Raw genomic sequence first — 26,599 nt, forward strand, 5'->3', positions numbered from 1 at the left:
CCCTTGTTGAAACAAAAATTCCCTTCTTTCTTTATAGATAATAGAGTTTGAGTGCCTTGTTCTGTTCAGCACATTTCCCATTTCAGATGTTTGTCACACAGTCCTTCTGAAATTTCTTATGTTGGCATCTGTCTGAGAAGAATCACTTCAGTTGTTTCTTACCTTTCAGCTTGGATCCATGTCTAAACAGATGGAAGCTTTGAGAAGCCATAAATGTTATTGTTGGCACAGGAGGAAGGTGGTGTGGATGTGTGTTGCTATAATTGGTCTCAGCTTTGTGAAAATGGTTTATGTGGGTTGGAAGAGCAGCCAGGTGGAAGGTGGCAGAACAGCATCTGCTCCCACCAAACTCTCCTGGGCATGTCACTGTGCTCAGGCAGAAACTCTGGGAACTGAAGAGGTCAGGGCTTACATGGCAGGGCATTGTGTTTCTGGCACAGACTCAGTTCCTAATTTGTGTTTACAGGAGCTGGAGTGGATTTCTCAGCTACAGACCTCTTTCTTCTCCCAGGGGAATAAGGGGAGCTGCTACAATGACACTATTAGGGAAAGATTAGGATCTGTGTATGTAAAATGCTTTCCCATTCCTATGTGTGCATTGGTTGTGTTTCATGAACCTGGCCTAATTGCAGTCATGGACATTTGCATTGTTCTGTTTCAGAAACAGATGGAATTAAGGGCTTTGCCAGTCCTTCCCTAAAGGCTTGAGTGGTCAATTTCAGCAGTCTTTCCTTGCATACACTTTATTTCAGGGCTGAGAGAAATAAGAGTTTAAAATAGAAAAAAGTTACTGCTTTTTCATGAAATATTTAACTACTGGAATAGTTAATACTGATAGTTTAATACTGATTTCACTGCTTGCCTTTTCATGTCTGTGATGTCCTAATATACAAGTTCTTTGCCCACAAACTTTCCACAGACAATACTAGGGTTTTATAATTTTGTTATTAAAAAAACTTCACAAGAGCTGTGGCTTTGTTTCCTGGTTCATTCCTGCTTCATTCTGCAAACACTTGCAGGCATATCAAGATGTCTCACAGCCTTGCAGCTCCTACTCCCAACTTTTTATTGCAGCACTATCTTGATACTACTGTGGTGACCACAAATGTTTTATTTTGCAGAGCCTGCTCTTTCACTGTCGTGTTTTCTGCTTTGAACCAACCTTGAGTTCAGATGTGTAACTTCTGCCTTTCTGTTTCTGCTCTTAATTCCTCCATCTCCAGAAAGACTATAAAATCTGTGTGACTGCTTAGATGTGATACACTGGGAGCCAGAGTAATAAAGCTGAATAGTCTGCCTGCAGGAGCCTGAAAGCACTTGTAATTCAGTGTATCATATCACACTGATAAATTCTATGTAGCTATTTCCATGTGCTTCCCCCTTGTTGTTTATTTTCTTGGACTTGGTTACACAGAATGACAGGCTCCTTTTGGTTGGAAGGGATCTTCAGACTGCCTAGTCTGGCCCTGATGCTCAAGCAGGGTCCAGTAGGTTGTTACTATCCTCCAGGGATGGAGACTACAGCCTCTCTGGGCAGCCTGTGGCAATGTTTAACCACCTTTAGAATAAAAAAGGTTGGGTTTTTCTTTTTTTTTAATTGTTTTTAGACAGAATTTCATGTGTTAATTTGTATCAGTTGTTTCTTGTTCTATCTCTGGGCACTATTGAGAGGAGGGTGGCTCCCTTTTTCCCTTTATTGCCTCCCATCAGTATTTATTTTATTATTATTATTGGTTAAAAACTGCCCCTAGGTCCTCTCCAGGCTGAACAGACCCAGTTCTTTCAGCCTCTCTTCATAGGACAGATGCTCCAGTCTCTTAATAATTTTTGCTGACTTCTTGCTGGACTTGCTCCAGTGTGTTTACACCTTTCTCATGCTGAGAAGACTTGATCTGGACTCAGTACTCCACATGTTGCCTCAGCTGTGCTGAGTGGAGCTGAAGGATCAAGGGAAGTCCCTTGACCTGTTGGCAACTGGGATTTGCCATAAAGGGTGCATTGCTGCCTCATTGTCAGCTCATTGTCAGCTGGGACCCCATCCATTTGTTCAGCCAGTTTTCACCAAGCCACCTTGTCCAGCTATCTAGCTCAAACTTTGTCAGTTTGTCTATGGGGATGTTATAGGAGACTGCTCCTAAAACTCAGACTTCTACCATGTGCACTAATAAGTTCCTTTCTAAGAAGGAAAAGAGTGTGACAGAGTCATCCTGCTGCTGATCTCTGTAGATACACAATGGAATTATCTATTTTGTTGGGGTCACTGCTTTCTAAACTTGGATTTGCATTATTCCTGTGTTCCAGGCCGAAATGAGTTGATTGCCCGCTATATTAAGCTGAGAACAGGGAAAACACGCACAAGGAAACAGGTAAGGTACAGTTTTCTCTGGAAGGATTAGCTTCTGTGGACCTTTCGAGATTATGAGGGCTAATGCGAACAAATTTCTTGCTGTTCGCTTGTTGGTAGTTTCTGACTCTGGTGGAAGGAGGTTGTTGTGCTGAGCTGGTTAATAAGAATGGCAGGAAGAGTCAGCTCAGGCATTTTACAGGAGGTTTGTAATGCTCATGTCTGCCAATCATATCGTGACCCACAAATTTTTCTGCTGTTAAACAGTGTGATTTTATTTGCTTGGCCTACTAATGAATGTTTCAGGGAGCACCAGTGGTTCTCTGCATGAAGATTTCTTGTTTAGCCCAAGCAGACAAGTCAGCAATGATGATTTTGAAAGTACCTGTCACACAAGATGGAAAAGGAATCTTTGTAATTTGGGCATGAATATCCAGGCTATGCTGGACAAAGCACTGAGCAGCCTGGACCTGCCTTAGATGGCTCATCTTTGCAGGCCCTCCACCCCATTTCATGGCACTGGAGTTATGTGCAGAAAATCAGCTCCTTGTTACCCCCAATCCCTCCTACCCCCAACCCTAAATAACTGCCTAATTCTACAAGAAGCTGCCAAGTATTCCTCTGGAATGAACATGGAATTTTGTCTTTCAATGCAGGTATCTAGTCACATCCAGGTGCTGGCAAGGCGGAAAGCTAGAGAGATCCAAGCCAAGCTCAAGGTATGATGGATATCCCTTCGCAGTTTCACACAAGCCCCCCCAGGTCAGCTATTCCCTCTTTGAATGGCCTTTAAAAAGCCTGAGAGATTAATCACTGAACTGTAGTGGGCTGGAGAGGAAAAGGTTCTTCCCAGGAAATGTTGTGCAAACATTCATTATTGTTGAAGCTCTGTGACGTCTGGAGCAATTCTATTTAAAGAATAAAGAAACAATAACTTTTTAAATTTCATGTGTCTTATTTCTACCTCCAGTTTATGCTGTTGTCATTCAAATCTGAAAGACCCTTAGACTTAGGAGTGTGCAGAGAGTGTATACCTGAGCAGGAATTGTTTATGGTTACAAGTGCTGACCAGTAAGCAGTTGCTGGTGTTGTGGTGGCCTTAGAGTTATCAGAGCACCAGCTCCACCTCTACTAGAGGTGGTGATGTGGAGTTGTCCACTGAGAGGAAGCAATAAAGCCAGCTGGCATCTTCTCAGGTAAAATGGTGCCAGCTGAATAGACTTTGCTCCTTGATTAATTCAGACCTGATGTGAAGAGGCCGGTGCTAACGGGAAAGAGAAAATGGTTGAATACTTGTTTGAGAAAAGCTGTGTTTTCCTTTCCATAGGAAAAGCTCCAAGATCACCCTAATGAACCTCTTGACATTTATTTCCACTCGGATTTGATGTGGGGAAATGGTTTATGTGCTCAGACTGAATTGCCAGAAATGTTGAGAAGGTCAAGTTTGTATGTGACAATTGCAGAAGAGGGTGTCTGTCCCCTGTTAAAATGTGAGCTATCCAGAAAGGGCTTGCTGAGCAGGATGTGAGGTCTGAGCCTTGTTATGTTTCACTGAGACAGCCAGAGAAGGAAGGTGAATGCTGACCTTTCTCTTTGGTATGGCCCTAAGTAATCTGGAAGGAAGAGTTTGCTTTCCTGGTTTTCCATGCTTCAGGTGACAATAACCGTGACAGCCCAGCCCTGACTACTGAGGGATGGCTGTTAGCATGTGCTTCCTCTTGGCTGCCTGGGCAGCTCCTCACTGGGCACCAGGGCAAATGGACTGTCCTGTGTTTGAGCTGCTGGCACTCAGCTGCCCAGGGCTGACATGCATGCAGCTCTGTTGCAATCAGCGATTGTCTCTAAGCCATGACAGCACCCCCCCCACATCCCAGCCCCATTTTAGAAAGCTGTGCTGTGTCTTTTATTAGCCTGTTGTGTTACCAGCTGCTCTGATAAAGAGAAGGAGGCACAAATTACAACTATCTAATTCAGTGCACCCAGGTAGGGCTGCCTCAGCTTGAAACCTGTGGTGCTGTTAAGTGGTGAGTTCAGGTGGAGGCCTGCTGGAGAGGCAAGTTAGAGCGAGCAGGAAACAACAACTGCCCAGGGTGTTAAAAGCCTCACTGCTGCTTACATCTGTAACCTTGATTCTGTTCCTTGTGTGACACAGCTCTGGGGCTGGGCATGATTGGAAAGCCAGTCAGCCGAGCCTGTTCCCACTTAGCTCACAGGCGCTGGCCGGTTTTGTTCTCAGGGAATGAAGGTGTCTCGGGGAGCTCCATGGAGCCATTGGCTGCTGTCCCTTTACACACCCAGGCCATGCTGTGAGCTCTGCCCAGCTGCCTGCAGAGAACCCTTCCCCAGGACCAGGCTGTTCCTTTCCACCTGCAGTGGCAGGTCGGGAGCACTGATTCAACTCATTTACTTCTTTGCTTTTGCTGGCCATTTCCATAGAGCAGGGAAATGAAATCACAGAAGCTGCTGCCCTTCCTCCAAGGTCCTGCTGACAGCTGTGTGCTCTCCTATCACTGCTCATTTTCCATAGCAAGTGCATGATTTTGTGTTTATATCCTAGTGATCAGAGCAGCTACATGATGATTTTTCAGAGTAGTGACTGCAATAATTCCACCTCCACACAAATGAGTGTTTTTTAAATGTCCACTGTGTCTGTAAAAGATACAGTGGGGAAATAGGGTAAAACTTGAAGAAAACTCTGTTCCCAAGTCAGTAGTTTTTCCATGCCCTGGGTGGCTAATAGATATCATCTGCACTAAGGAAAAAATTGGGAAATCATGGTGATATGATGGTATTATCATCATCATCATAATCACCATCATCATTATAATGTGTTTAAAGAATAATAAAAGAAAATACAAACATTGCAAATGTTTGGTCAAAGCTTTTATTGTTTTTATCATGTTTATCAAAGTTTTTTATCTTTTTTCCATTTTCTTTCCTTTTCATACTGGAAAACACTTGAAATGCGTATAGAACTGAAACAGAAAGATGTCTTTTCTAAAAACATGCTCCTTCCAGCAGTCTGTCAAGCATTTAAACAAAACAAAAGCACAGCAAAGGTTAATAGGTAAAATACTCTCCTTCCCTAATTATTTTACATTTTCTTTTAACTTTTAGTACCTCCACAAGTAAATGCATCTTCCCAATAAACTGAGGTAGACAAATGCAATTTTTCCAGTGAGAAAATAAGGGAAGGAAATAAATCCTTTTCTGCAATGGCACATGCAAAATAGTCCTTATATATATATTAAGAAAAAAGCAGAAAACAATAATTTCACTTAAAAAATGTAGGTAATCCTTCAATTATTCCCTACAGCATAATTTAGAGTGGATTCTGAAAACATTTCCCATAGCTTTGGAGAATATTAGGAACTTTCTCAGCATTTAAAATGTTTCCCTTCCATTCACTTGACTGATGCTGACAGAAGTCACAGATGCTCTAAAAAAGAATAGGTGTAAGTTCTGCCTATTTCTAGTGATCATTCCACTTAAACATATACATTTATTATTGAGATTTTAGGGGAGGATGCCTCCTCCACTTTTGTGGTTAGACACATTAGGATATTTGGGCTTTGAACTTTAGAGAACCTTAGATAAGTTGGAGGGGTTAGAAAGAGTGGAGGCCCAAAGGTGAGAACTTACTGCAGTTTACTGAATGCAAGTGGGAAGTGAGAATTCCCCAAGAAGACAGCAAGGGCTGTTGTACCTCTTTCAGCAGTTTCTTCAAGCTATGAATTAATCTGTGAGTTTTTTGTGGTAATTATAATACCACAGAGAAATGTGGAATGTTTAAAGGATGAAGATTAATTGTAGGGGATGTAGGAGGGAAGGCAGAATATAAGTGCTTCTGTTTGCCTATTTATACCTTGAAGAAAATAAGAAATTAAGAATGCTGTTTGTTTTATACATAACTCAGACCCACTAATTGTGACACTGTCATTGCCTGTAAGAATGTGTGTAAATCTACAGTCCTGTTAAGATACAAAAAGAAATGTCCCTGCATATGTGCCCTGGAGATTATGAAGGTTTCAAGTTTCCCTGAAGATAGGGATAAAATGATAAACTCTACCTGAGACTAATGCAGTCCCAAATTGAGATAGTCATTTCTGCAGTGATATGATGATCTCTTTTTGTGACATTTTCCTCAGAGGTTTTTTTTTTTTTTTTTTTTTTTTTTTTTTTTTTTTTTAATAATCAAGAATCTTTCCCATTGAGTATTGTTACCAATTATTAAAACACTAGAGTCAGCTAGGGATATACTTTCCACAACAAAACTTTTCAGCTGTATGGTTGAAAGTCCTCAGACAGAAAGGATAAATGCTTCTCAGTCTTTAAATCAGCATTTCAGAAAGCTTGATTATTCACATCTAAAGCTATAGTAATGAGTCACAGCCTTACAGCTTTAAAGAGTTCTTAGGACAGTTATTGGTGAGTTTACTGCCCAGAATTTCAGAGATGCCTGTTCCTGACAGAGAAGCTGATGAGAATTCTGTTTATAGACCATTAGAGCTGGCAACTAGTTAATCATTATAATAATCCTGTTTTTTTCTGTTTCTTTTCTTGCTCATAGGATCAGGCAGCTAAAGATAAAGCCATGCAGAGTATGGCTACAATGTCATCTGCCCAGATTATCTCTGCAACTTCCTTCCATAGTAAAATGGGCTTGCCTGGTCTCCCACGACCAGCCTACCCTGCTGTTTCTGGGGTGAGTGGATCAGTGACTTGGTGGAGTTTTGAGAAGACACTTGACTGTTTGAAAGGATATTTGGACTGGCTGAGGAAAGTCCTGAGAACTGAGACAGAATGGGCCAAAAGGCATTGTCTCTGTAGAATAAATCTGTCATGTGGCTTCAACAGTTTTGTCCAATTCTTTGCTCACACTGATGTAAAACAATAGAGTTTCACTGTGTATATTTTTTTAATGATACAAGGGAGAGAACAATCAGTTCTTTTGGATTTTCATACCACTTTCTTAGTCCAGCATCTTTTTGGAATAAATCTGTTTGGGCCATCCTGACCCTTTCCCAAATTTATATTTCCCAATCTTTTTCTCAGCACTTTGATCAGATGGCCCTTACATAAAATCCGTAATAGAGAAACGTCTGTCAGCATCCCTGTACCTATGAGTTGGGCCTAGTGAGCATTTGCTGAGCATTGATTTCTGCCAAAATAACTCCCATGGAACTTTCCTGGGGAAAATGGTCCTTTCAAGAGAGTGAGCATCATAAAAGCTTTGGAGACAGAGGCACAAGTTGCATGCATAATATTTAACATTAAAGATCACTTTCGGGTCAGTTTTTTGCATATCATGAGTAGTAGTGTGTAGAATGAAAAAAAAAGAGCAGTCAGCATCTCCACAAGAATGAATCCAGGAATGTAAAAAGAAGAGAGAACTCATTCACATCTTTAAAGGTGTGTGAGCTTGCAGTTTGTTTCCTCAGAAAAGAGCAAGCCTTCCTTTTCATCTCTGTCCTAAGAGTGGTGACTTCTGGCTATGTGTTGTTCTCTTGCAGTTTTGGCAAGGACCATTGCCAGGCCAAGCAGGATCTTCCCAGGAGTAAGTATTCCTTCATGTGAGCATCCAAAGCAGGTGCTTCTGCTGCTTTCTCTGCTGCCTGAGGAACACCATTAGCTATTACAAGATCTGTGAAATGCTAAGGCCTTCATTTTTCTTACAGTAGTGTTAAAATGGAGCTGAGCTCTAGCTCTCCTGAAAACTGTGTTTACTTGTGGGTGTTGAATGTCTCTGAATTTGGGCCTGAGTCTGAGAGGCATCCAGACCTATATCCACTTGCAAAGATATAAAACCACTTGAAAAAAAATATAAAACCAGTGTATTAGGAGGCTGATAGGGATCTCAGAAAAACAAATCTGGAGGGAGGGCCTGCTGAACACCTGCAGGGAAATTTTTATCTGTCCTGTCCTGGCCCCTTACTGCTTTCTGAGTGTTTGCCCATGACCCTTCTCTTGCCCACACAGAAAGATAATTTCCAAAAGACACTTAGGCCACTTTCTCCTTGAGGAGAAATACTTTATCTAATCTGTGCAAACAGTCAGTGAAGAATATTTTTTGTTTGGTTGTGTTTTTATTAACCACCTCTCTTTGTGTACTTCTGTAGTGTGAAACCTTTTTCTCAACAACCTTATGCTGTACAGCCTCCACTTCCAATACCAGGTAGGTAAGGAAATGTACTTCCTTCCTTTGAAATTGTATTTCAACTTCAAAAACAACCAGCACTCTAAAATCTTGAAAGTTGATTAAAAAAAACCCAAAACCTATTGAAACATTTCAAAGAGCCAAAACCAATTTTATATTATTTCCTCTTATTACCTGTGCTCATCCTTTTACTGAGAGAGCTGAAGCTTCTAAATTTTGTTTTCTTCCTGTTTTATATTGGTTGTGTTGGGGTTTTTTCTTCTTGGCTCAGCAGAGAATAAAAGTTTACATATCTCTACTGGTCTTCCACCATACTTCATGCTCTAGAACACTGTTCTTTATCATAACATGATTGTGTTCCTAATTTCTCATTAAGTAGGATAACAAATGTCTTTTCCTTCTCAGCTTCCCCATTTTGAGAGATCAATGGTGACACCTCATTCTGATACTAAACAGATTATTTCAGTGCTCCTTTAGGGCTCTGTCTAAATCCTCCTAAAGTTGCTGAACATGTTTTCTCTGGTGTCAGACTTGGGTAGTTTGTCTTTTACATCATGACCCCAGCAATGCTGTCTTAGCAGAGGGTGACTGGCAAGCAATTTAGAGTACAGGTAGACTGAGGGCCTTGTGAATGATATTTTTGCATGATGACTGAAGCCATAAGGAAACTATGAGTCAGCTTTGACAGTAGGTGTTCTACTAGAAAGCCATTGCTGTTTTTTTCTAAATTATTGTTATATAAATCCTGTGTGCTTAGGGTTTGAATCTCCTACTGGCCTCTCACCTTCCCCGTCAGCACCAGCTTGGCAAGGACGAAGGGTTGCTAGCTCCAAACTTTGGATGTTAGAATTCTCTGCATTCTTGGAACAACAACAAGACCAAGACACAGTAAGAAACACACCTTGCTTCCACCCCTCATTAATTTTGCATCTTTGGACAGCTCTTGTTCATCATGGATGTGTTATACTGCTCTATGTGTATGGAAATACTTGCTTCGTTGCTCTTCAGAGAATAGAAAGGCATCTTTGGGAAACACCAGATATCCTCCTCTTAGAGGATAAGTAGTGATAGAACCAGGTCTGTGCACTGTGCTTCTGGCTTTCCTGTCCAGGATCATGGATATTCATACACCAGAGCCCAAGGCACTGAGGTCATAAACCCATGCCAGGCTATGCTGGTTGTTCTGTCCAGCCTTGTAAGATAGACTCCAATATAGAACCCAAAATCAGAAGTTGCTAGGATCACATAAAGCCATGTGTTTCTCTGGTGTGCTAAGAAGTTAAAATTGGTGGAACTGTGATGAATTTGCATCAATGTGTTTCCACAGTGAAATGGAAGTAGTAAGATTTGCCTCTCTCACTAAACTTTTTGATTCTGCATCTTGAGATGTACTCTGGTGAGTACAGAGTACATCTCTGTACATGGGCTGAGATAGGAGAGTTCAGAAAAGATAGTGTTATTAGCTTGGGATTTATCTGCTCTGGGATTTCAGGCTTTTCATTGGACAGGAGCATCAATGTTTGGCTGAGTGACCTGTCACAGGTAACACTCTGTGTCTCAGGGTTTTGCAGACTATATGGCAGCAGCACAAGGCAATGATTTAGGAGTGAAAATAGGAAGAAAAAACCCAACAACGGTGTTTCAGAGAAGGAAGAAGCATGAATGTATTGATAGGAAGGAAAGAACAGCATGAGCTGGTATTAGCAGAGATATTTCTATTGATTTCTTCTGCTCTTTTAGAAAACTCTATCAAATCTTCATTGACTTCCAGCAGTCTTCTGTGAAGGACAATGGATGTTCAGTAGGTACTGAATGGTACTGAGCAATTTTCTAATTCCATATTTTTCCTCTTTTTGCAGTATAACAAACACCTGTTTGTGCACATTGGGCAGTCAAGCCCCAGCTACAATGACCCCTACCTCGAGGCAGTGGATATCCGGCAGATCTATGACAAGTTCCCTGAGAAGAAAGGGGGCCTGAAGGAGCTCTTTGAAAGGGGGCCAGCCAATGCCTTCTTCCTTGTCAAATTCTGGGTAAGAGAAGGGCCCTCTGTAGGGTACCCATTTGCTATGAAGGTTGTCACTTTTAAAGCTGTGACCTCCCTGGCTGTTAGAAAACTGCTACCTCCCAACAAATTTTTCCCCATGTAGTCAACTTAAAACAGCCACAACTGTCACTTTTCTTGACCCCACAAGATCTTCTCTTGACCCCACAAGGCACACTTTCTGGCCTGCAGCAAGATGGATCTTTCACCTTGTCCATCTGTAGAGTTGTTCTTGACTACTGTCTGCAGATTTGCTAATGGTGACTTGGACCCTCTAGAATTTTTGTTCATGTATAAGTAAAGAATTCAGAGGAAATTATTCTCTGCATACTCTTAGGCCTTCACTTCTCTCAGTGTTGTGTAACTCCTCAGCCAGAAGCAATACTTTTCCATCTCTTCTCCTGTCTCTGTAGCTGCATTTTGTGTTTTCCAAGTACTAATAATTTACAGATGCATACTTACTGCTGGAAGAGCAAGAGATAAGAGAAAAATATCATGAAATTGGATTATGCTGATAATATATTACTGAAATGACTTCTGGTAAATTGGTAGAAATCAGCCTGGCAAAAGCTTACTCACTCAATTTGGATTTTTGTGATTTAACTGAAATTTGCAAAAACTGCCACTGTGCTTCAAGGTACAAACAAAATAGCTTTGGTGATTGATATTATCATAGGAATTATGAAATTAAAAATAATAGTAGCTCAGGGCAGTTGTACAGTAGATGGCTGAGGGAATGTGTAATGGGATTTGGAGCCTTTCACCTTGAGTTTATCACATCATTCAACCTCAAGTCAGAATGAGATGATGAAATATGAGCTTTTATATCTCATTCCCTTCATACAAAGTGGCACTGGAAAGCCTCCTGACTGGTGCTTTCAGAAGGAAGAGTTAAGTGCCTTGAGATGCAACTTCCCAGCTGTCCCAAGCCTAGCCTTTCCAGAAATGAGTTGGAGAATGTTGGCTGGGAGTCTTCTTCTCAAGCGCCTGTGCCTAGAGTGTTGGTTGCTGATGATTTTTGAGGACACATAATTTTATTACCTGCAGTCTCTGCTACTGAGCTGAGCCCTTTGTGGGATTAGCTCCTGGCAAAGTACAACAAAGCTTGCCTGGGGTGCTTAAAACAAAAGGTGGAAGATCAGCTCTCTTCTGGCTGGGAGAGAAAACAGCACCTTGCTGAGAAGCTTATCCTTTGACAGGGTATTTTGAAAGGTATTGATTGCCTTTTGTGCTTTGGAAGTTTCAAGAACCAAAAGAAAGAGCTTGGAGATGTTATGCAGAGAGAATTAAGCACTTTGAACTCCCTGACTTGAGGAGAGAGAAATCATGAAATTGTGATCTGCTGCAACTGTGATTTTATTTATCAAAATTGACAGTGTGCTTTTCTGCTTTTGTGGTTCAGTTTGGGGATTGTGATAACTTGGTTTTTAATATCAGAAGTATAAATGTGCCCTATGCACCATGTCAGACCAACCTCTGTCAGGGTTTTGAAAGATTTAGATGGTGGCATGCCATCAAGCTGGGTTTTTTCTGTTCCCACGTGAGGTGTTCAGAGGGTATCAGCTCACTGGAATTTGGCTTGTTTTAAGAGATGTGACATAGGATTTGAAACAGCTGTACTCCAATGTGTGCACAATGTTGTGGGGCTCTGCAACTCTATACTTAAAAGGACAGAAATATTTCTGGGCTTGGTTTAATATTTTGACTGTCTGATACTTTTTTTGGTACCCTTGAATTGTTGAATCCCATCTGGAGTTAACATCAGGTTTTATTGGTGGCACCCATTACAGCTTATCACTTAGAAATAGGCAAAGTTTACAAGTCGAGTCATTAGTTAAATGTAAGTTTCTAAGACTTTTAAGAAGCAAATAAAAAAACAAACACTTTTCACAAATAAGGCAATATGATTAAAAACAAAGAAGGAAGAAAATTAGATTTTAGCAGAAATTTTTATATCCCTCTGCATTTTCATACTTTTGTAGCAGTATGTGTTAGGGTGCTTTTTCATTTTGCTGCCTGATAGTTCTGGACAACTATACAAATATGCTGTTGATGTTCAAAGATGTATTGGATAAAGCAGTTACTACACCGTTGAATTTATAGCATCATTTTAGGATAAAATGGTGAGTAGAATTAAATACTTGAAGGGATGCTTTGAGACATGAAGACATGATTGATTTTTCAGAGGTTCTGAGTTGAAGTTGTGGTTGCAGGTGACAAAGACTTTAAACAAATCAAGGAATGAGTAAGTTGGGGTTGTATATCTGTAGTTTTAGGTTTGAAGAACCCAAGGCATGAACCTACCATTGCTACAGTAACCATTGAATATACCAGATGATCTGCTGTGTACCAGAGGCCTAGTTCTAAACACCAGGGTTGAAGTTTCCTGACCTCTGTGGTAGCACTGAGGATCTAGTATGACTGAGAAAGAGATGTTCACCTTTGTTCAAAGGTGCTTTAAATTATCTATACAATAGCTAAAAGTTGAAAGTTGATGAGTTTGAAACATAAGGAGTGTTGCAGTGTTTGCAATTCTTCCTTGATTTTTTCATTGGGAATTTGGTACAATGAACTGATTTTTGGACTTGGGTTGGCAAGTTGAGTATGACATCTGTGTGACATTTCTCTGTGCTCCAAGTGCATTCTAGCACACGACAATGAATGTGAGACATCAGCCTCCCAACACATGGACAGTGGCAGCCCTGCTCTTTTCCAGGCTAATATTATCTCTGCCACCTGTTCCTTGCTTCTCCCTGTGAACTCCTCCTCTATGGATCGTTATTAATAGTTTGGGGAAGAGGCGTTCTCAGGGCTTTGCACGTTAGTAGAATGGTGCACTTGCATCTTGGAGCTTTCAGAAGTTGTGAGACTCTGCATGGAAGACAGAAGGAAAAATGACAAATCAGTAATTCAGGACAGTTAGTACTTTGCACAGAGCAGTCATCTCCAGAGACATGAATCAGGGGAATTTCTTGTCCTGCCTGTGAAGAATGTATGTAGTAATTTCTTCTTGGTGATAGGCAAGCGATCTTCTGAGCATCTGAGTGCTTCTTTCAGCTAGATGGAACATACTTTTGTGGGAAAGTGCTGAAGGGTGGGCTGGAAACTGCTGTCTTGCACCTGGCTTCTCTCCTGTCACAACCAAATCCAGTCAAAACAGCAGCAGTGCAAATTGCCCTCAGCACCCTGCCTTGCCCACTGGATGCTTTCAATCCTGGAACTGCCTGGAGAGCAAGGAATGGCAATTTGTTCTCCATGTTCACTCTGTTCTTGGTACTCCTCAGGCAGCAAACAAGACAGCAGATAGAAACAGGGAATTTCATTATTTTTACACACATTAATTTCACCTGCCATCACCAGCACCATCCCCAGTTGCTGCCCCCCTCCAGGGGACTCTGCCAATGGCACATCTTCCACCAAATTTCAACAGATTGTTAGCAGCAAAAGGCAGATTGAAAGATTGAATTGCTGAGAAATTTTCAAAGAATCTTTTCCAGAGATGGAGGGGAGAAAGGAGCAAATTAACTTGTGGAGGGGTAGTATGCTCTTCCCAGAACAAATGCCTTCTCTTCCATCTAGAAATCTTGTCTTGTAGGTAATTAAACATTCTGCTTACTTCTCTGGAAAGGAGGAAATCGCAGATGTTCCCCCCAAGCAGGCAGATTCACTCTTGCATGCAGTATGTGAATATCTGGGATGTGCTATATCACAGATATCTCAGTGATTGCAGTTTCAACATGTTTAGAAGTCATCAGGCAAGCTATGGATAAGTGTGTCATTTGTGCTGAGCTTACACAGCAAGTTGAACACATCCCAGACACATCAGATTTGTCAGATATGTCAGAGTGTGCTCAGGTTTTTGCATCTGGAACTTCTGGGACAGAAAGCAAGAATCCTGACTTTGTCAGATAAAGTAGTTTGGTCCAGCTGGTGGCTCCTGACTCAGATTTAGCTTGTAATATGCCTCGTTTATTTGATCTTTACCTTTGCCTGTAAAAGAGACTGAGAACAGCTGTTTGAATGCTGGACACCACCCAACAGCCTTAATCCTGCTGCTGCTGCCCCCACAGTACCACCCTGTTCTAGCAGTGGCAAGTAGGAGCCTGGTGGGCCAGGCAGCTCAGCCCCCTCAGTGAGACTTTCCTAAATCCTGCCTACGTCTCCTTTGGCTGCCTAGATTGGGCTAAGGAATGTATTTAAGACCATCTCATTTGTTGTTGGACATACTAGGGCATTTGCCAGAGAGAAGTTGAAGCACCTGGGTTCTAGTCACATCCGGTTACATATCAAAAAATTCTATGCATTCTCAGACTATAAAGTGAAGATTTTCTCTCCTGCTTGATGGAGTTCTGGGAAGATGAATTTCCTTTGAATCATAGTCACTATTTATTATCTTGCATCTTTTCAATGTGGAATGTACTGGACACAGTAAGTCAGACCTGTCTCTGCTCACCTCGGGTGCTCGCTCCAGCGCTGGATGTGCTTTCACACAAGGTTTTCTTTAGAGAGGCAATGTAGTCCTGATGGTCTAGGTGTTGTGAGGAACTCATAGGAATCTAGGCATGAAGGCCATAGTGGTTTTAGATGTTAAGCTAAATGCAGTAGCTCTTTTGGTCACTATGGTCTTGTCCTCATCCTGAGAAGTTTAACTGCATCCTTTCGTGAATTACCCCAGTGTCCAATTGACATTTAAAAGTTAATTTGGCTATGGCAGATTACACTTTTCTTCCTCAATTTTCTGCCTTGCCTCCCTTCAGAAGGTAATCATCTCCACAGCAGGGAAAGCTAAGAGATGAGAGTTCCACTTCTGAGTTTTTCCTTGGTCTTGTATTCATGTACACCATTGCTATTTTCAGTTCACATGTATAAACCAGGTTGCAAATAGTTCAAGAGCAGATGTGCTAAATAATCTCTGGTACTGGGGCAGTGCCTTCCTTTAGAAGGTGGGAACCAGCAGCTGTAAATAGATGAAAAAGCTGTAACTGTAAGGCCAGCAGCGTCTGGGGTGCTCCAGCATTCTGCAAACATGAGCTGAAGCTCTCAGCAAACTGCTACTGTCATTCCCTGGAGTTGCTGAAACTCCCTGTATGTATGTTTATGAGATCTGTAAAGGTGACAGGAGGTGGGTACACAGCTCCTGGTGACTGATCACTCCATGCCTGACCATCCTAGCCCATAATATGGGACAAGCTTTAGAGTAAAATGTGCAGTGTAAATGTGAGGGAGTTCCAACATGATCCCGCTGCTCCACTGCAACAGGGCTTCCAGGTACTGATTGAACATAATGTCAGTGAATGGTGACAACTCCTTAATTCAAACAGTATTACTGTAGTTTTGCCGTTAATGTTGATTAATTAGATGTTAATTAGCTGCGAAATTCTAGTCTGGCCTTGTGATGGGAGGCTTGTCAAACTGTGGGAGCACCTAGAGTGGCTTCTTAGGGCTAGTGAAGCTTTTCTCATGAAGTGGAACTAGCACCTTTCTGCTTTGCCTTGTATTGAGTGTATTTATTTTTAAATTTTACCAGTGAGTTTTTGGAGAATGTAACCTTAACTTTACTAGTGGGACCCTGAAAATGTTTGTCTGGTTCTGCAAGTGTTTATGTAGCAGTGGCCTGACCAAGCCTCTGTAGCCTTGACCCTTTGTTCTTTTTGACTCAGTGGGAGAATTTCTTTGGAAGAGCGGAATCAAGTCCATACATTGTGTTTATTACTCCCAAGGGAAATAGCAGAAAAATATTGTGAAGGACTCCTAGTCTAGCTCCTCTCTGGACAAGGGAAGAAGTTAATCTTTATTCAGACAGTTGGAGTGTGGGTGAAATAAACAATACAGTTGATTGCATTGACATGGATGTGAATATTACAGTATTAAAGTACAGTGTTACAGTAACTTAATAAAAACCTAAACCAGAATGGAGTAATACCACTATTCTCTAATACAGGTGCATTTGTGGTACAAAGAAAGTAGCTGCTACAGTTATTTAATACCAAGGTCTTCAACATGGCCACAACAATACATTAGAATAAGCTGTCCTGCCTTCTGCTATCCCTGTTGCTTCCCATCCTCCCAACACATTCTTTATTTGAACACACACAGGTGTTTCTGAATCAGGCCAGGGAACTGACCCCACTGAGAACTGAGTAATTCCTCAGTGAGCCTTGTAATACAGCTACAGAGATATGTGTCAGTACAGCAGGAATGGGGAAGCACAAACTGTTCTGGAAGACTGAGACTGCTCTCTCTTGGGGTCAGGACCAGCCTGGTATCATCAAACTACAACTGAGGTACAATTTCTCAAGACACTCAAGCCAATCCAAGTATGTGTTGCTATGAAAATAGGCTTTCTTTGTGGTCTTATCTTTTGTGGTGCCACAAAGGCAGCAGCAAGCTCACGTGTCTACAGAAAGAGAGAATACTTGACTGTCACTTTCTAGACTGACCTAAACCTTTTGTGAAGCTGCTCCTTAAGATAACTAAGCTAACCATGAGGTATTTATTACCTCGTGGCACTTAAGAGGCAGGTATTTTGCATGGCAAAGAAAGAGGGGCATTCATTATTGTGGTGGTCCAGTTCTACCACATTGCTTGTCCTTAGTGCTGCTCTAGATCTCAAATAAAAATCTCTTCACTGACATTGGTTAAGAAAACCCTGCTAGAATGGCATCTAATGCTGTCTTAGTCCCACTGTAGCTGGAACACATTTTCTGCAGTTTCCTCTTCCCTTAGATCAGCTGGAAGAATAAAATGCTCTGGAGCAGCCTATGGGAAGTGATCCTTGCTTTTAGGCTGATGTGAATTAGCACATGGGCTTGTGGAGCACAGAGGAGCTCTGCCCTTTTAGTTTTGAAGGGGAGGGAGCTGAGCGGGGCATTCCCACACACCCGTAGTGTTTCTAGAGCTTAAGGGAACCGCCACTTGTTTCATAACTGCGGTTGGAATGACCCCTGGTGGAAGCTTCAGACAGCGAGGATTTTTAGGAGTTCTGTCCCAACAGGAGGCTTCGGTTGGCCAGCCTTAGGCACCCACATTTGAAAACTGTGGCTGCTACTGGAGATGGGTTTGAATTCAGGTGTCACTGGGCCAGATCCATCAGTAACCTACATTCCTTATGTTGCATCCTGTCTATTTACATTTGTAGTACCTGAGCCTGATGTGTGTGTGTACTCACACATTCCTTTTCCCTGCTGTCTCTTTTCCCTTACCTATGTTCTTAGGGTGGAAAAACTTTTTTGCTGTTGCTTTACTATTTTTTTCCTTCCTGGAGAGTCAGCCTAGTCTAGCCTGTCTGTTGCACTGCTCTGATTCTGCAGTCTGCTCTGCACAGTGAGTACCTCCAAGCTGTGTCATATGTTTTTCATGTTAGGAAGATATTCCACCAGATTTCCCCAATGTGTATGCAAACCACACCATTTTTTGAAGTGGAAATAGGATTTTATTCAGTACTCTTCAGATTTCTCCCACTTGCTCAATGCACATTGGTCTGCTTAAGGACACTCCCAATACTTCACTATCCTGGCTATGTAAGGTAATGGTGAGAAAATGCCACAACCATCTATTGATAACCATCTGAATTTTTATTGCTCTTCTTTTTGACAGGCTGATTTGAATACCAATATTGAAGATGAATCCAGATCTTTCTATGGTGTTTCCAGCCAGTATGAGAGCCCAGAAAACATGGTCATTACCTGTTCCACCAAAGTGTGTTCCTTTGGAAAGCAGGTGGTAGAGAAAGTAGAGGTAAGGAGTAGACACTTGGGTGCAAGATTCCCTCTGGCTGCCGTTTTGTCACATCAAGTATTTGCATCCTGCCTTTGTATCTCAAGGCAAAATATATCTCATGCTTCTTGTCAGGGAGATGGATGCCATAGATATAAGATCACTCAGCCTGCAAAATGCTTGTCTTAGGATTTCACTGAAGATCTGCTAGTGTTTGCTACTTTTCCCTTAAATCTCAGTTTCTGAGGAGGTTTAAATACATATGACTCTTAGCTCTGCTGATTCTCTGGGGTTTTTTGGGAAGCAAAGGAAAGCTAGGGAATATAGATGTGTTTTGTAGTCCAGAAATGTGAAAACATATAAGCAACACCTCAGTCTCACCAGTGTTTTTAAACAGATCATCTATAAACTATAGCTATTAATTTGACTGCAATAATTTACAGACTATAGCCTTACAGCTTTGTTAGATCTAGAGCTTATACGCTTACAGCTTGAGCAACTGCAAATAACTGGGTTATGCATAGAACTGGCATTGAAGAAATTCTTTTTGATGCCACATTCAGCTGCTAAGAGAGCTGCTTTGACATGCCTGCTGCTGCTCTGTTTCTTAAGGAACCTCAGGATGCAGAAGCATCTATGTGCAGAACACCAGCTGTTCTCATGTCAGCAGTCAGTTCAAGGTGCATCCTTCCCCAAAACCCATCTCCAGCCACATGATAGGCATGCCTGAAGTTGAGTTAAGTATTTGCAGAGGGACAGAGGGGCTAAAGGGAAGTGTCATGATGCACATGAAAGAAGACCAAGCCTCTGGGGTGAAAGAAGGTTACAGGCATTTAAGGGTCTGCTCTGAAATCATAGAATATGGCTTCAGTTTCTCTTCAAAGGCAGATAAAATATGCAGGAACCAAGGTGGGAATGTGAGAAAAAAAAATCCCTCTGTGTATCATTGGCCAGACCCTTTTTTAAGTGGGGGGCATAAATTCTGTGTTCTCTCACACAGATCCCAGAAGGCTTTAGTCTTTTTAACTATAAAGCATCCTGAGTATAGTATTACTATCATTACTTCCTGGTCTTGCTAAAGCAGTAGTTATTAACTTTTTCAGTTTATTCACACTTAGTACTTTTCCAGTAGAGATGCAGACGGGAGTGTAGGTGTCAATTGGTCTGTTCCTCTTAGTTACCTTTCACAGTGCCTTGAGGGTTTGCTTCTCAGAAGCTGGAACCCACCATTCTCAAGAAAACAAGAAATCAAGCTAAAGAACGTGGAGGATGCAAGGGGACTGACCTTGGTGCAAAGTACTGTGGTCACTGTTCATAAAATTATTTAAAAGTGCCACTGTAATTTTTCTGTTCTGAGTGCCTTTTTGTGATAGTGCCACTGGTGTGGCAGCATAGCCCCACGTGCCCTTCTCTGTTTTTCCCTGCAGACAGAGTATGCACGCTATGAGAATGGACACTACTCCTACCGCATCCACCGCTCCCCTCTCTGCGAATACATGATCAACTTCATCCACAAACTCAAGCACCTTCCCGAGAAGTATATGATGAACAGTGTGCTGGAGAACTTCACTATCTTACAGGTAGGGATTTCAGCTGTTTTCATTGCAACTTGGCAACATGTAAGCACCATGCAGAAGTTCACTGTTGAGAGTCAAAGCAGATTTCCTTTTATAGCTCAGCATCTAATTGAACTTAATTTCTTTCATGTGTATTGCACTTCAAGACCATTTATGGAGCTCTAGAGATGGTAACTCATGCAGAGGAGCAGCAAAAGAATTTGAGAGACCTGGGTAAGAGAGAGATAAAAAGAAAAATAAAGGGAGAGCTCATGAGGCAGAGAGACAAAGGAAGGGGAATAATGAAAAAGTCAGTGAAGGAAATGCTCATTCCACTATTTCACAAATATTGAGGTCCTTTCTGTGCCCTGGCCCTTTTTGCAAGGTAAAAAACCCCATAAGGGTATTGTTGAGTGGCTATAAAATTTTTCTGTGGGAAGAGTTCTTCACTGACCATATTAGGGGGGAAAGTTGTTTCCTGAGGACCACCCGGAACCTGTACAGAATATGGAGACATGCAAAGGAGTTGTGGGGAAACTCTGTGACACCTTCTGAATCACTGCAATCTCTAGATAGGTCAGGATTACAAGGCTACAGCAATTAGATTTCCATTAGTGTTTTGTTATACTGGGAGCCTTTCCAGGCTCAGATGCAGAAGCGTAAATTTGGGAAGAGGGCACACAGCTAAAAAAGTGTATTTTTCTAATGGACTGAATTCTGTGTTCACCTCTGTAAGAGGCATCACAGATCTTTGCCCAGAGAACGTGAGGCTGGGTAAGTAGAAGAGATGCTGGTGGCTGTATGAAAGACTGGAAATCAAAGTGGTTTTCATTCCATTCTCTGAAGATCTTTGATAACTGCAGGCAACTCGTTTCACTGCTCTGTGGCTCAGACACATCAGCTATAAAATTCAAGGTTAATAATATACATCATAGGGCATTAAGTTTACTCTTTCATGCTTGTATTAAGGTCTTAAACATCTGGAAGAAACGAGGAGTATGAATGCTGAGAGTTCTTTTAGATGAGCAAAAGCATGAGAGGGGCAGAGACAGAGAGAAGGAAGACTTGTGTGCTGTAGTCCATACTGGGGAACATTGTAGTTGCCTTCTGCATGTTTCATTCCTCAGTCAAGCCAGCCAGCATTTCCTATAAATTCTAAGAAAAAACCTGTCACATGGTTATACTTCCTCAGGGGCTTTATGTTTTGAGAAATCTCATGTCCTTCCCTTATCTTCTGGCACTGAAGGCATGTCCCACGTGGTGGCTGGCACACACTACCTTGCAGTGCTGTGCAAGATGAAAGTGCTGCTCCCTGAGCAGCAGCATGGGCATTTCCCACTCCCCACTGCGGAGATGAAAAACACAAAATGTAAGGCATGTTGGTAGTCCTCAGTCCCCACTACCGCCTTTGAGCCAAGTCTAATTACATTTTTTTTATAAACCCTTTTATAAGCTTAGAATACCCCTAATCCTATAAGCATCATTTATCTTGCTTGGCACATTTCTCTGGATCTAGATTTCCCAAGATTTCAGAGCCCGTTTTTCAGAAAAGGGCCTGGTGCCTTAGCACACCTGGATGTGTATAACTCACCACATCTTGCAGAAGAAAGGACTTCAACTGCAAATCCAATCATGAAATAAGAAAAGAAAACAGACCAAAACCAGACTGCTAAAATTAGTAGGAAATTTTGAAAACAGCTATTTTCTTCCTGTTTTCACAAGAACAGTTGGGCTTTGGTACAATTCAAGCCTCCAGCTGGAATGGTTTTCTTCTGCAGTTGAGCTTGTGCTGCTGCTGATAAAAATCTGTGTTCTCCAGCAGGAGAGAACTTTAGCTATGGCACAAACTCAGGTGACAAGAATGTGCAAAGCTGTGCAGTGACAAAGAGAGGGAGGCTGAACTAGGAATTCTGAGAGCAATATTTCTCTTGTCTCTGCCACCTAGTGCATGCTGCAGAAAGTAGGACAACACTGCTCCTTCACCATGCTGCTGACAGAGTCACGTTGTAGAGACGCTAAAGGGTCCTGAGGGGCCATAGAAAAAAAATGGGAAAAAAGGAGCTTCTATAAGAATGCATGAGTGTAGCAGCCATCCTTCTCCTAACATCTACAGTGTGTGGAATGGGAGGTGTAATGGAGTCAAATCTGTAAGTCTCCTGTAACAGGAGTTATACTCTCTAATCCTCGTGTTCTGTGTCTACCATTGACAAGCAGGAGCAGATGAAGGAAAACAACTGTCTGTGGTTGTGATGTATCAATATTTGTGTGATCAGAAGTGGGTGTGCCACAGGAGGGGGCCCCTCTATACCCAACAAACAGAGGAAGAAGAGCTTTTTTTTCAGAGTGAAACACTTTCACTCTGCTGAAATCTGCAACATCGGGGTGGGAAGTAGAGAACCTGCTTCCACTGATGTGATCACTGCTTGGTCACAGTGAACTTTTTGTCATCTCCCTGTCTCTTCACTGCATTGTAGTTCTGAGGATGCAAAAGTGCTGTGGTCTGTGGGCCAAGTTGTGTATCGATCCTGCACTTCTCTGTTCTTTGTCTATTACTGACTTTCTGCTTTGTGTTAAATGTGTTGGAATACATAAGCAGAGAAATAGCAGTTGCCATTTCAGCTTCTTCTCCTTTTCTGTCTAGGTTGTGACAAACAGGGACACACAGGAGACCTTGCTGTGCATAGCATATGTTTTTGAAGTATCAACTAGTGACCACGGTGCCCAACATCACATCTACCGGCTGGTGAAGGACTAGAGACTCTCTGCCCTGAGTTGTCCATGGAATGCATGTCTAAGAAAAAAGTCTGTGCTTGAACAACCCCTGCCCCCCCCCCCCCCCCCCCCAAACCAAACTGAAAAATAAACTGCAGATATTGTGTATTTTCAGAAAAGTACCTCTGAGCTGGTTTGTGATTGATAAAATGAAGTTTCCATCTCCAGGTTTGTGCAAATGGGAAAAAGATTTGGAGTCAAGGAAACAGGCAAATGACTGCTTTAGGGTCTCACCACAATCAGCATCCTGTGAAAAGCATTTCCCACAGTGCACACCCAGGGTGTCATTACACACATAAAAGGAGTGTGCACCTGTGTGCACCTGAGCATACAGGCGGGGCAGTGGCAATGGCAGCAGCTTCCACAACTCTGATCACATATGAACAGGTTGAAAATGTTTATGCTACACCTGGTCTGAGTGTGTGCACTCATTTACATTCATTTGAAAGCCAACACATGCCCAGACCTGGTTATCATACATTTATATAGGTGTCAGTTAGACATACACAGTCATGTGCCTGTGTGTAGAGGTTGCACATATATCCTGCACAGCTGCCTGGCCACATCAGCAGTTGTGCAGTCACAGGCTCATTCAGCCTTGCTCTGTTAGAGACTGTTTCTTCTGTTAGAGGCTTGTTTCTTCTTCCCTCTCTTCCATGCATGACAGTGAGAGACCAATCTTTCTTGTGCGTTTTAAATAAAATTATGCTTAGAAAATTGGGTATGTTAAATCATGTTGTCTTGCCCAGTAGATTTCCTCTATGTATCAAGTCTGATAACTTGACAGACTAAAATAGTTCTTGCTGCTTTTGCTTCTTTTCTCCCTGCACAGCTACCAATGCTCAGTGAGCCAGTCTGTGCTCTTGTGCACCAGCAAAATAATTGTTTACAGAGGTCAAATTATTCCACCTGTTAGTTGCAGACAGTGAGATGCACAAGTATTGCACAGGATGTCATTTGTGAGCAAACTGGAGGAAGAGAATGAGAGGGAAGAGTGAAAACTGCTTAGCTTTCTGTGTTTCCAAGGCAATCAAACACAGCCTCCCTGCTTTACTTGTAAACTGAGGTTGTCTATTCAGAGAGGAGTCACTGAGAGGCAATAATCTTGGTCTCCACAATGCTGCTGATGTGGGGGAAAGATGCAGCTATTCATGTTGCTCTGAGGGAAGAGGTGGTTTGCATGATGCTCTGGCAGAGGGTGAACAGGAAATTTATTGGGTGGCCAGGCAGAGTCGTGTGGTCTGGACAATCAATTTAATGTGGAAGGGGGACTAATTGACTTACTTCCTCATTAAGCAACTGCATGCCAGTCGATCTGTTTTAACTGTAAAAGTGTGGGTTTCCATTTGCATGTGTGAGGTCCCTGACAGGCATGAGTCTTCACCAGGCAGACCCTGTGCTTTGAAGCATGGGAAGGAAAGGATAAGGGTAAGGAGGATAGCAAAGATAATGCCATGAAGTCAGAGATGGAGAAGGATAGTTTGTTTCCTGTTATGGGAAAAGTGATATTTTTTCCCCCCAATCTTGTAGATGCTGCATTCTCAGAGGCTACTTTTAAGGACCTTGCAGGGCTAATGCTGTTAACCACCTCTGTGCAGGAGCCAAAAGTGGATGGTCAAGAACAAAAAATTTGCTTGCACCTATTAAGCAAAATCTGCACCAAGTTCCTGCTGTGCCTGCTCTCTCCAAGACAAAGAAATATCTTCAAGAACGGACTTCCAAACAGTAATACAGACACACAGATGCCAACAGCTTTCCTTAAGATCTGCATGGCTGGTAACCAGAATCAGTCAAGCTTGGAGAAAGATGAGCCAAGTACTTTAAACACCTAGAAGACAAAGCATCTTGAAATACCTGCTGCTCTGTGCTACACATGAAAAGTCCATACAAGCACAAGCTGCCCTCGCCCTTCCATTGGGTGTTATTGCTAGTCCCAGCCAGGTGACCAAGCCACCCAGGACTGAATTAACTAAATCTCTGCAAACCAGGCATCCCCTCCAGCTGGCCACATAGGTATGAATGGCACCAACTGTCTACAGTCCATTGGTAATGCATGCACCTGCCTGCTTCAGCCCTGTGCAATCTCCTTCCTGATCTCTGAACCATGTGTGGAGCAGGCAACAAATCAAATAAAACCTCACTAATAAGAAAAAAGACTGACCCTTGGGAAAAGTATTTTTGGCCAATGTTTTGAAATGAAGCCTGTACAGAGAAAGGGCAGAGAAAGTCCCCAGCAATGGAAAATTCCTTATGATGTGTATTAGTACTCTCCTGCAAACATGAGCTTGGTGCCTTGCATGCTTTCACTGCTGGGTTACACCACAACAGCAGACCCTTTGGAAGTCAGTCCATGAAGAAGATGAGCCCTAGAAGTTCACTTAGTCCATTAGTTGATCATTAATAAAACCACATTAAGCAAGTTATAGATGTTGTCAAGGCAGTAAACGTGAACCAACAGGCTGAGGGACAGAGGAAATCTTTGCACAGTTGATTTTGGGACACTTATGCAGGGTTTATTTTCAACTTAATACCAGTGGAAGATTCTTCTCTGGCAGTATTCCTTTCTATGCTTGCTCTTGGAGTTCACAGCTCCCTGGTGTCAATAACCAGGGTTAGCAAGAGACATCTACCTGCCTTTGAAACTCAGTGGAGAAAGGAAAAGAAAATTTGTGCGTCTGGGAGACCTCACTTTTATGTAGGCCAAGAGATGAAGAAGATTTACTAAAGCTAAGAGGCAAAAGGAGTACTGGAAATTTTGATCTGGACTAAAAAGCTTCTGTCCCCTTGCAGAATGGGTGAGATCCATGCAAAAATACTTCAAAGACTGGAAGGACTGTAGCTCTCTGTCCCCAAGGCTTCCTTTCTTGGAATTTCACCAGAAGAAATCCAGACAGTGCATCAAACTAAGAGCCAGCTGCAATTTTGCTAAAAATAAAGCAAAACAAACACAAAATACCAGCATATGTAAAAAAAGACATAGATTCAAGAAGAAAGGCTAACTGAACTCTAAAGAACTGACAACAAGTGAGGATATCAGAGTGTCTTACAAGTTTAATTTCTGTTGGGGCAGAAATACCAGAATTATTAACTTAACCTGTGAGAACTTGCTGTAAAATCAAAGGACGAAACATTAAAAGCTGATTCCCCTGGTCACTTTACAGCCACAACACTTAGGCCTTAGAAGGTAAAGTGACAGACCAGATCTAAATAGCCAAAACAGATCTAAATATGCAAAACAGATCTAAATATCCATGTTTTCTTTATAACAAAGCACTTAAAAGCTTTCCATTTAACTGATTCCCTTTTTTTCTAATGTACATGCTTCAGTTTATCAGCCCTCATTTGTGCAGCTACATCTGCTTGTGGAATCATGTCAAACTGAATTACTAAAATGATTCCACTTACTGATAGTCTTCTGAGATAAGACAGACCATGGGTCTGAGCAACACAGAACTAGGCAAGTCAGGAGCCCTCCCTTCATCTGCACTTCAAAGCCAAAAGGAACACTTCAGGTAAGACAAGTTCATTTGAATTCATTCATGGATTTGTGGTGAGGGGGTGGGAACTTCTTAAGCTGACATTGCCAACAAAGACAACATGTAGGTGGGCCTAGAGACAAAGGTAGGGATTGAATTTAAATCTCCTTCTACTTCAATATCTAGATCCAAGGATCATTATTTCCTTGAGTATAACACGCATGCTTTAGCCTTTGGTGCAATGGTTTCCCAGTGTCATTTCTTCCCATTACCCAGCTCATTTTTGTCTTGCATCTTTGACATCTTGGACCAGATGAAGGAGTTGAAGATCTTGTGTGGTTACAGAAAAGAATAAGAACTAATTCAGACAGGTGAGAACACCCTCAAACTTGCTGTAGAGCTGTAGAAGGGGCAGGAAGAACACATGCTGAGCCCTTCAAGAAGCTGCCAGGGGGTCATGCTGTTTCACCAATCCTGCAAGCAGAGTCTACATCAAAACCAAGCAGGAAGGCAGCAGACAACTTGCATGCTTGT

At 42.0% G+C, this 26,599-nt stretch overlaps 1 protein-coding gene across 1 annotated transcript in view; it reads left to right on the top strand.

The window, feature by feature from the left end:
- The window catches only part of TEAD4 (TEA domain transcription factor 4), a 36,845-nt gene extending 14,143 nt beyond the window's left edge, over positions 1-22,702 (top strand). The window contains exons 2-11 of the mRNA XM_071433031.1: positions 2,302-2,366; positions 3,001-3,063; positions 6,915-7,049; positions 7,858-7,901; positions 8,464-8,519; positions 9,259-9,389; positions 10,361-10,534; positions 18,142-18,282; positions 19,689-19,841; positions 22,459-22,702. Of these exons, the coding sequence (XP_071289132.1) occupies positions 2,302-2,366; positions 3,001-3,063; positions 6,915-7,049; positions 7,858-7,901; positions 8,464-8,519; positions 9,259-9,389; positions 10,361-10,534; positions 18,142-18,282; positions 19,689-19,841; positions 22,459-22,572 (1,076 nt within the window). The 3' untranslated portion in view covers positions 22,573-22,702. The remainder of the gene's footprint in view (positions 1-2,301; positions 2,367-3,000; positions 3,064-6,914; positions 7,050-7,857; positions 7,902-8,463; positions 8,520-9,258; positions 9,390-10,360; positions 10,535-18,141; positions 18,283-19,688; positions 19,842-22,458) is intronic.
- The last annotated feature ends 3,897 nt before the right edge of the window (positions 22,703-26,599 follow it).

Source organism: Agelaius tricolor, unplaced genomic scaffold (assembly GCF_023055355.1).
Source record: "Agelaius tricolor isolate 1412-34295 unplaced genomic scaffold, bAgeTri1.0.p SCAF_9, whole genome shotgun sequence".
Classification (NCBI taxonomy): Eukaryota; Metazoa; Chordata; class Aves; order Passeriformes; family Icteridae; genus Agelaius; species Agelaius tricolor.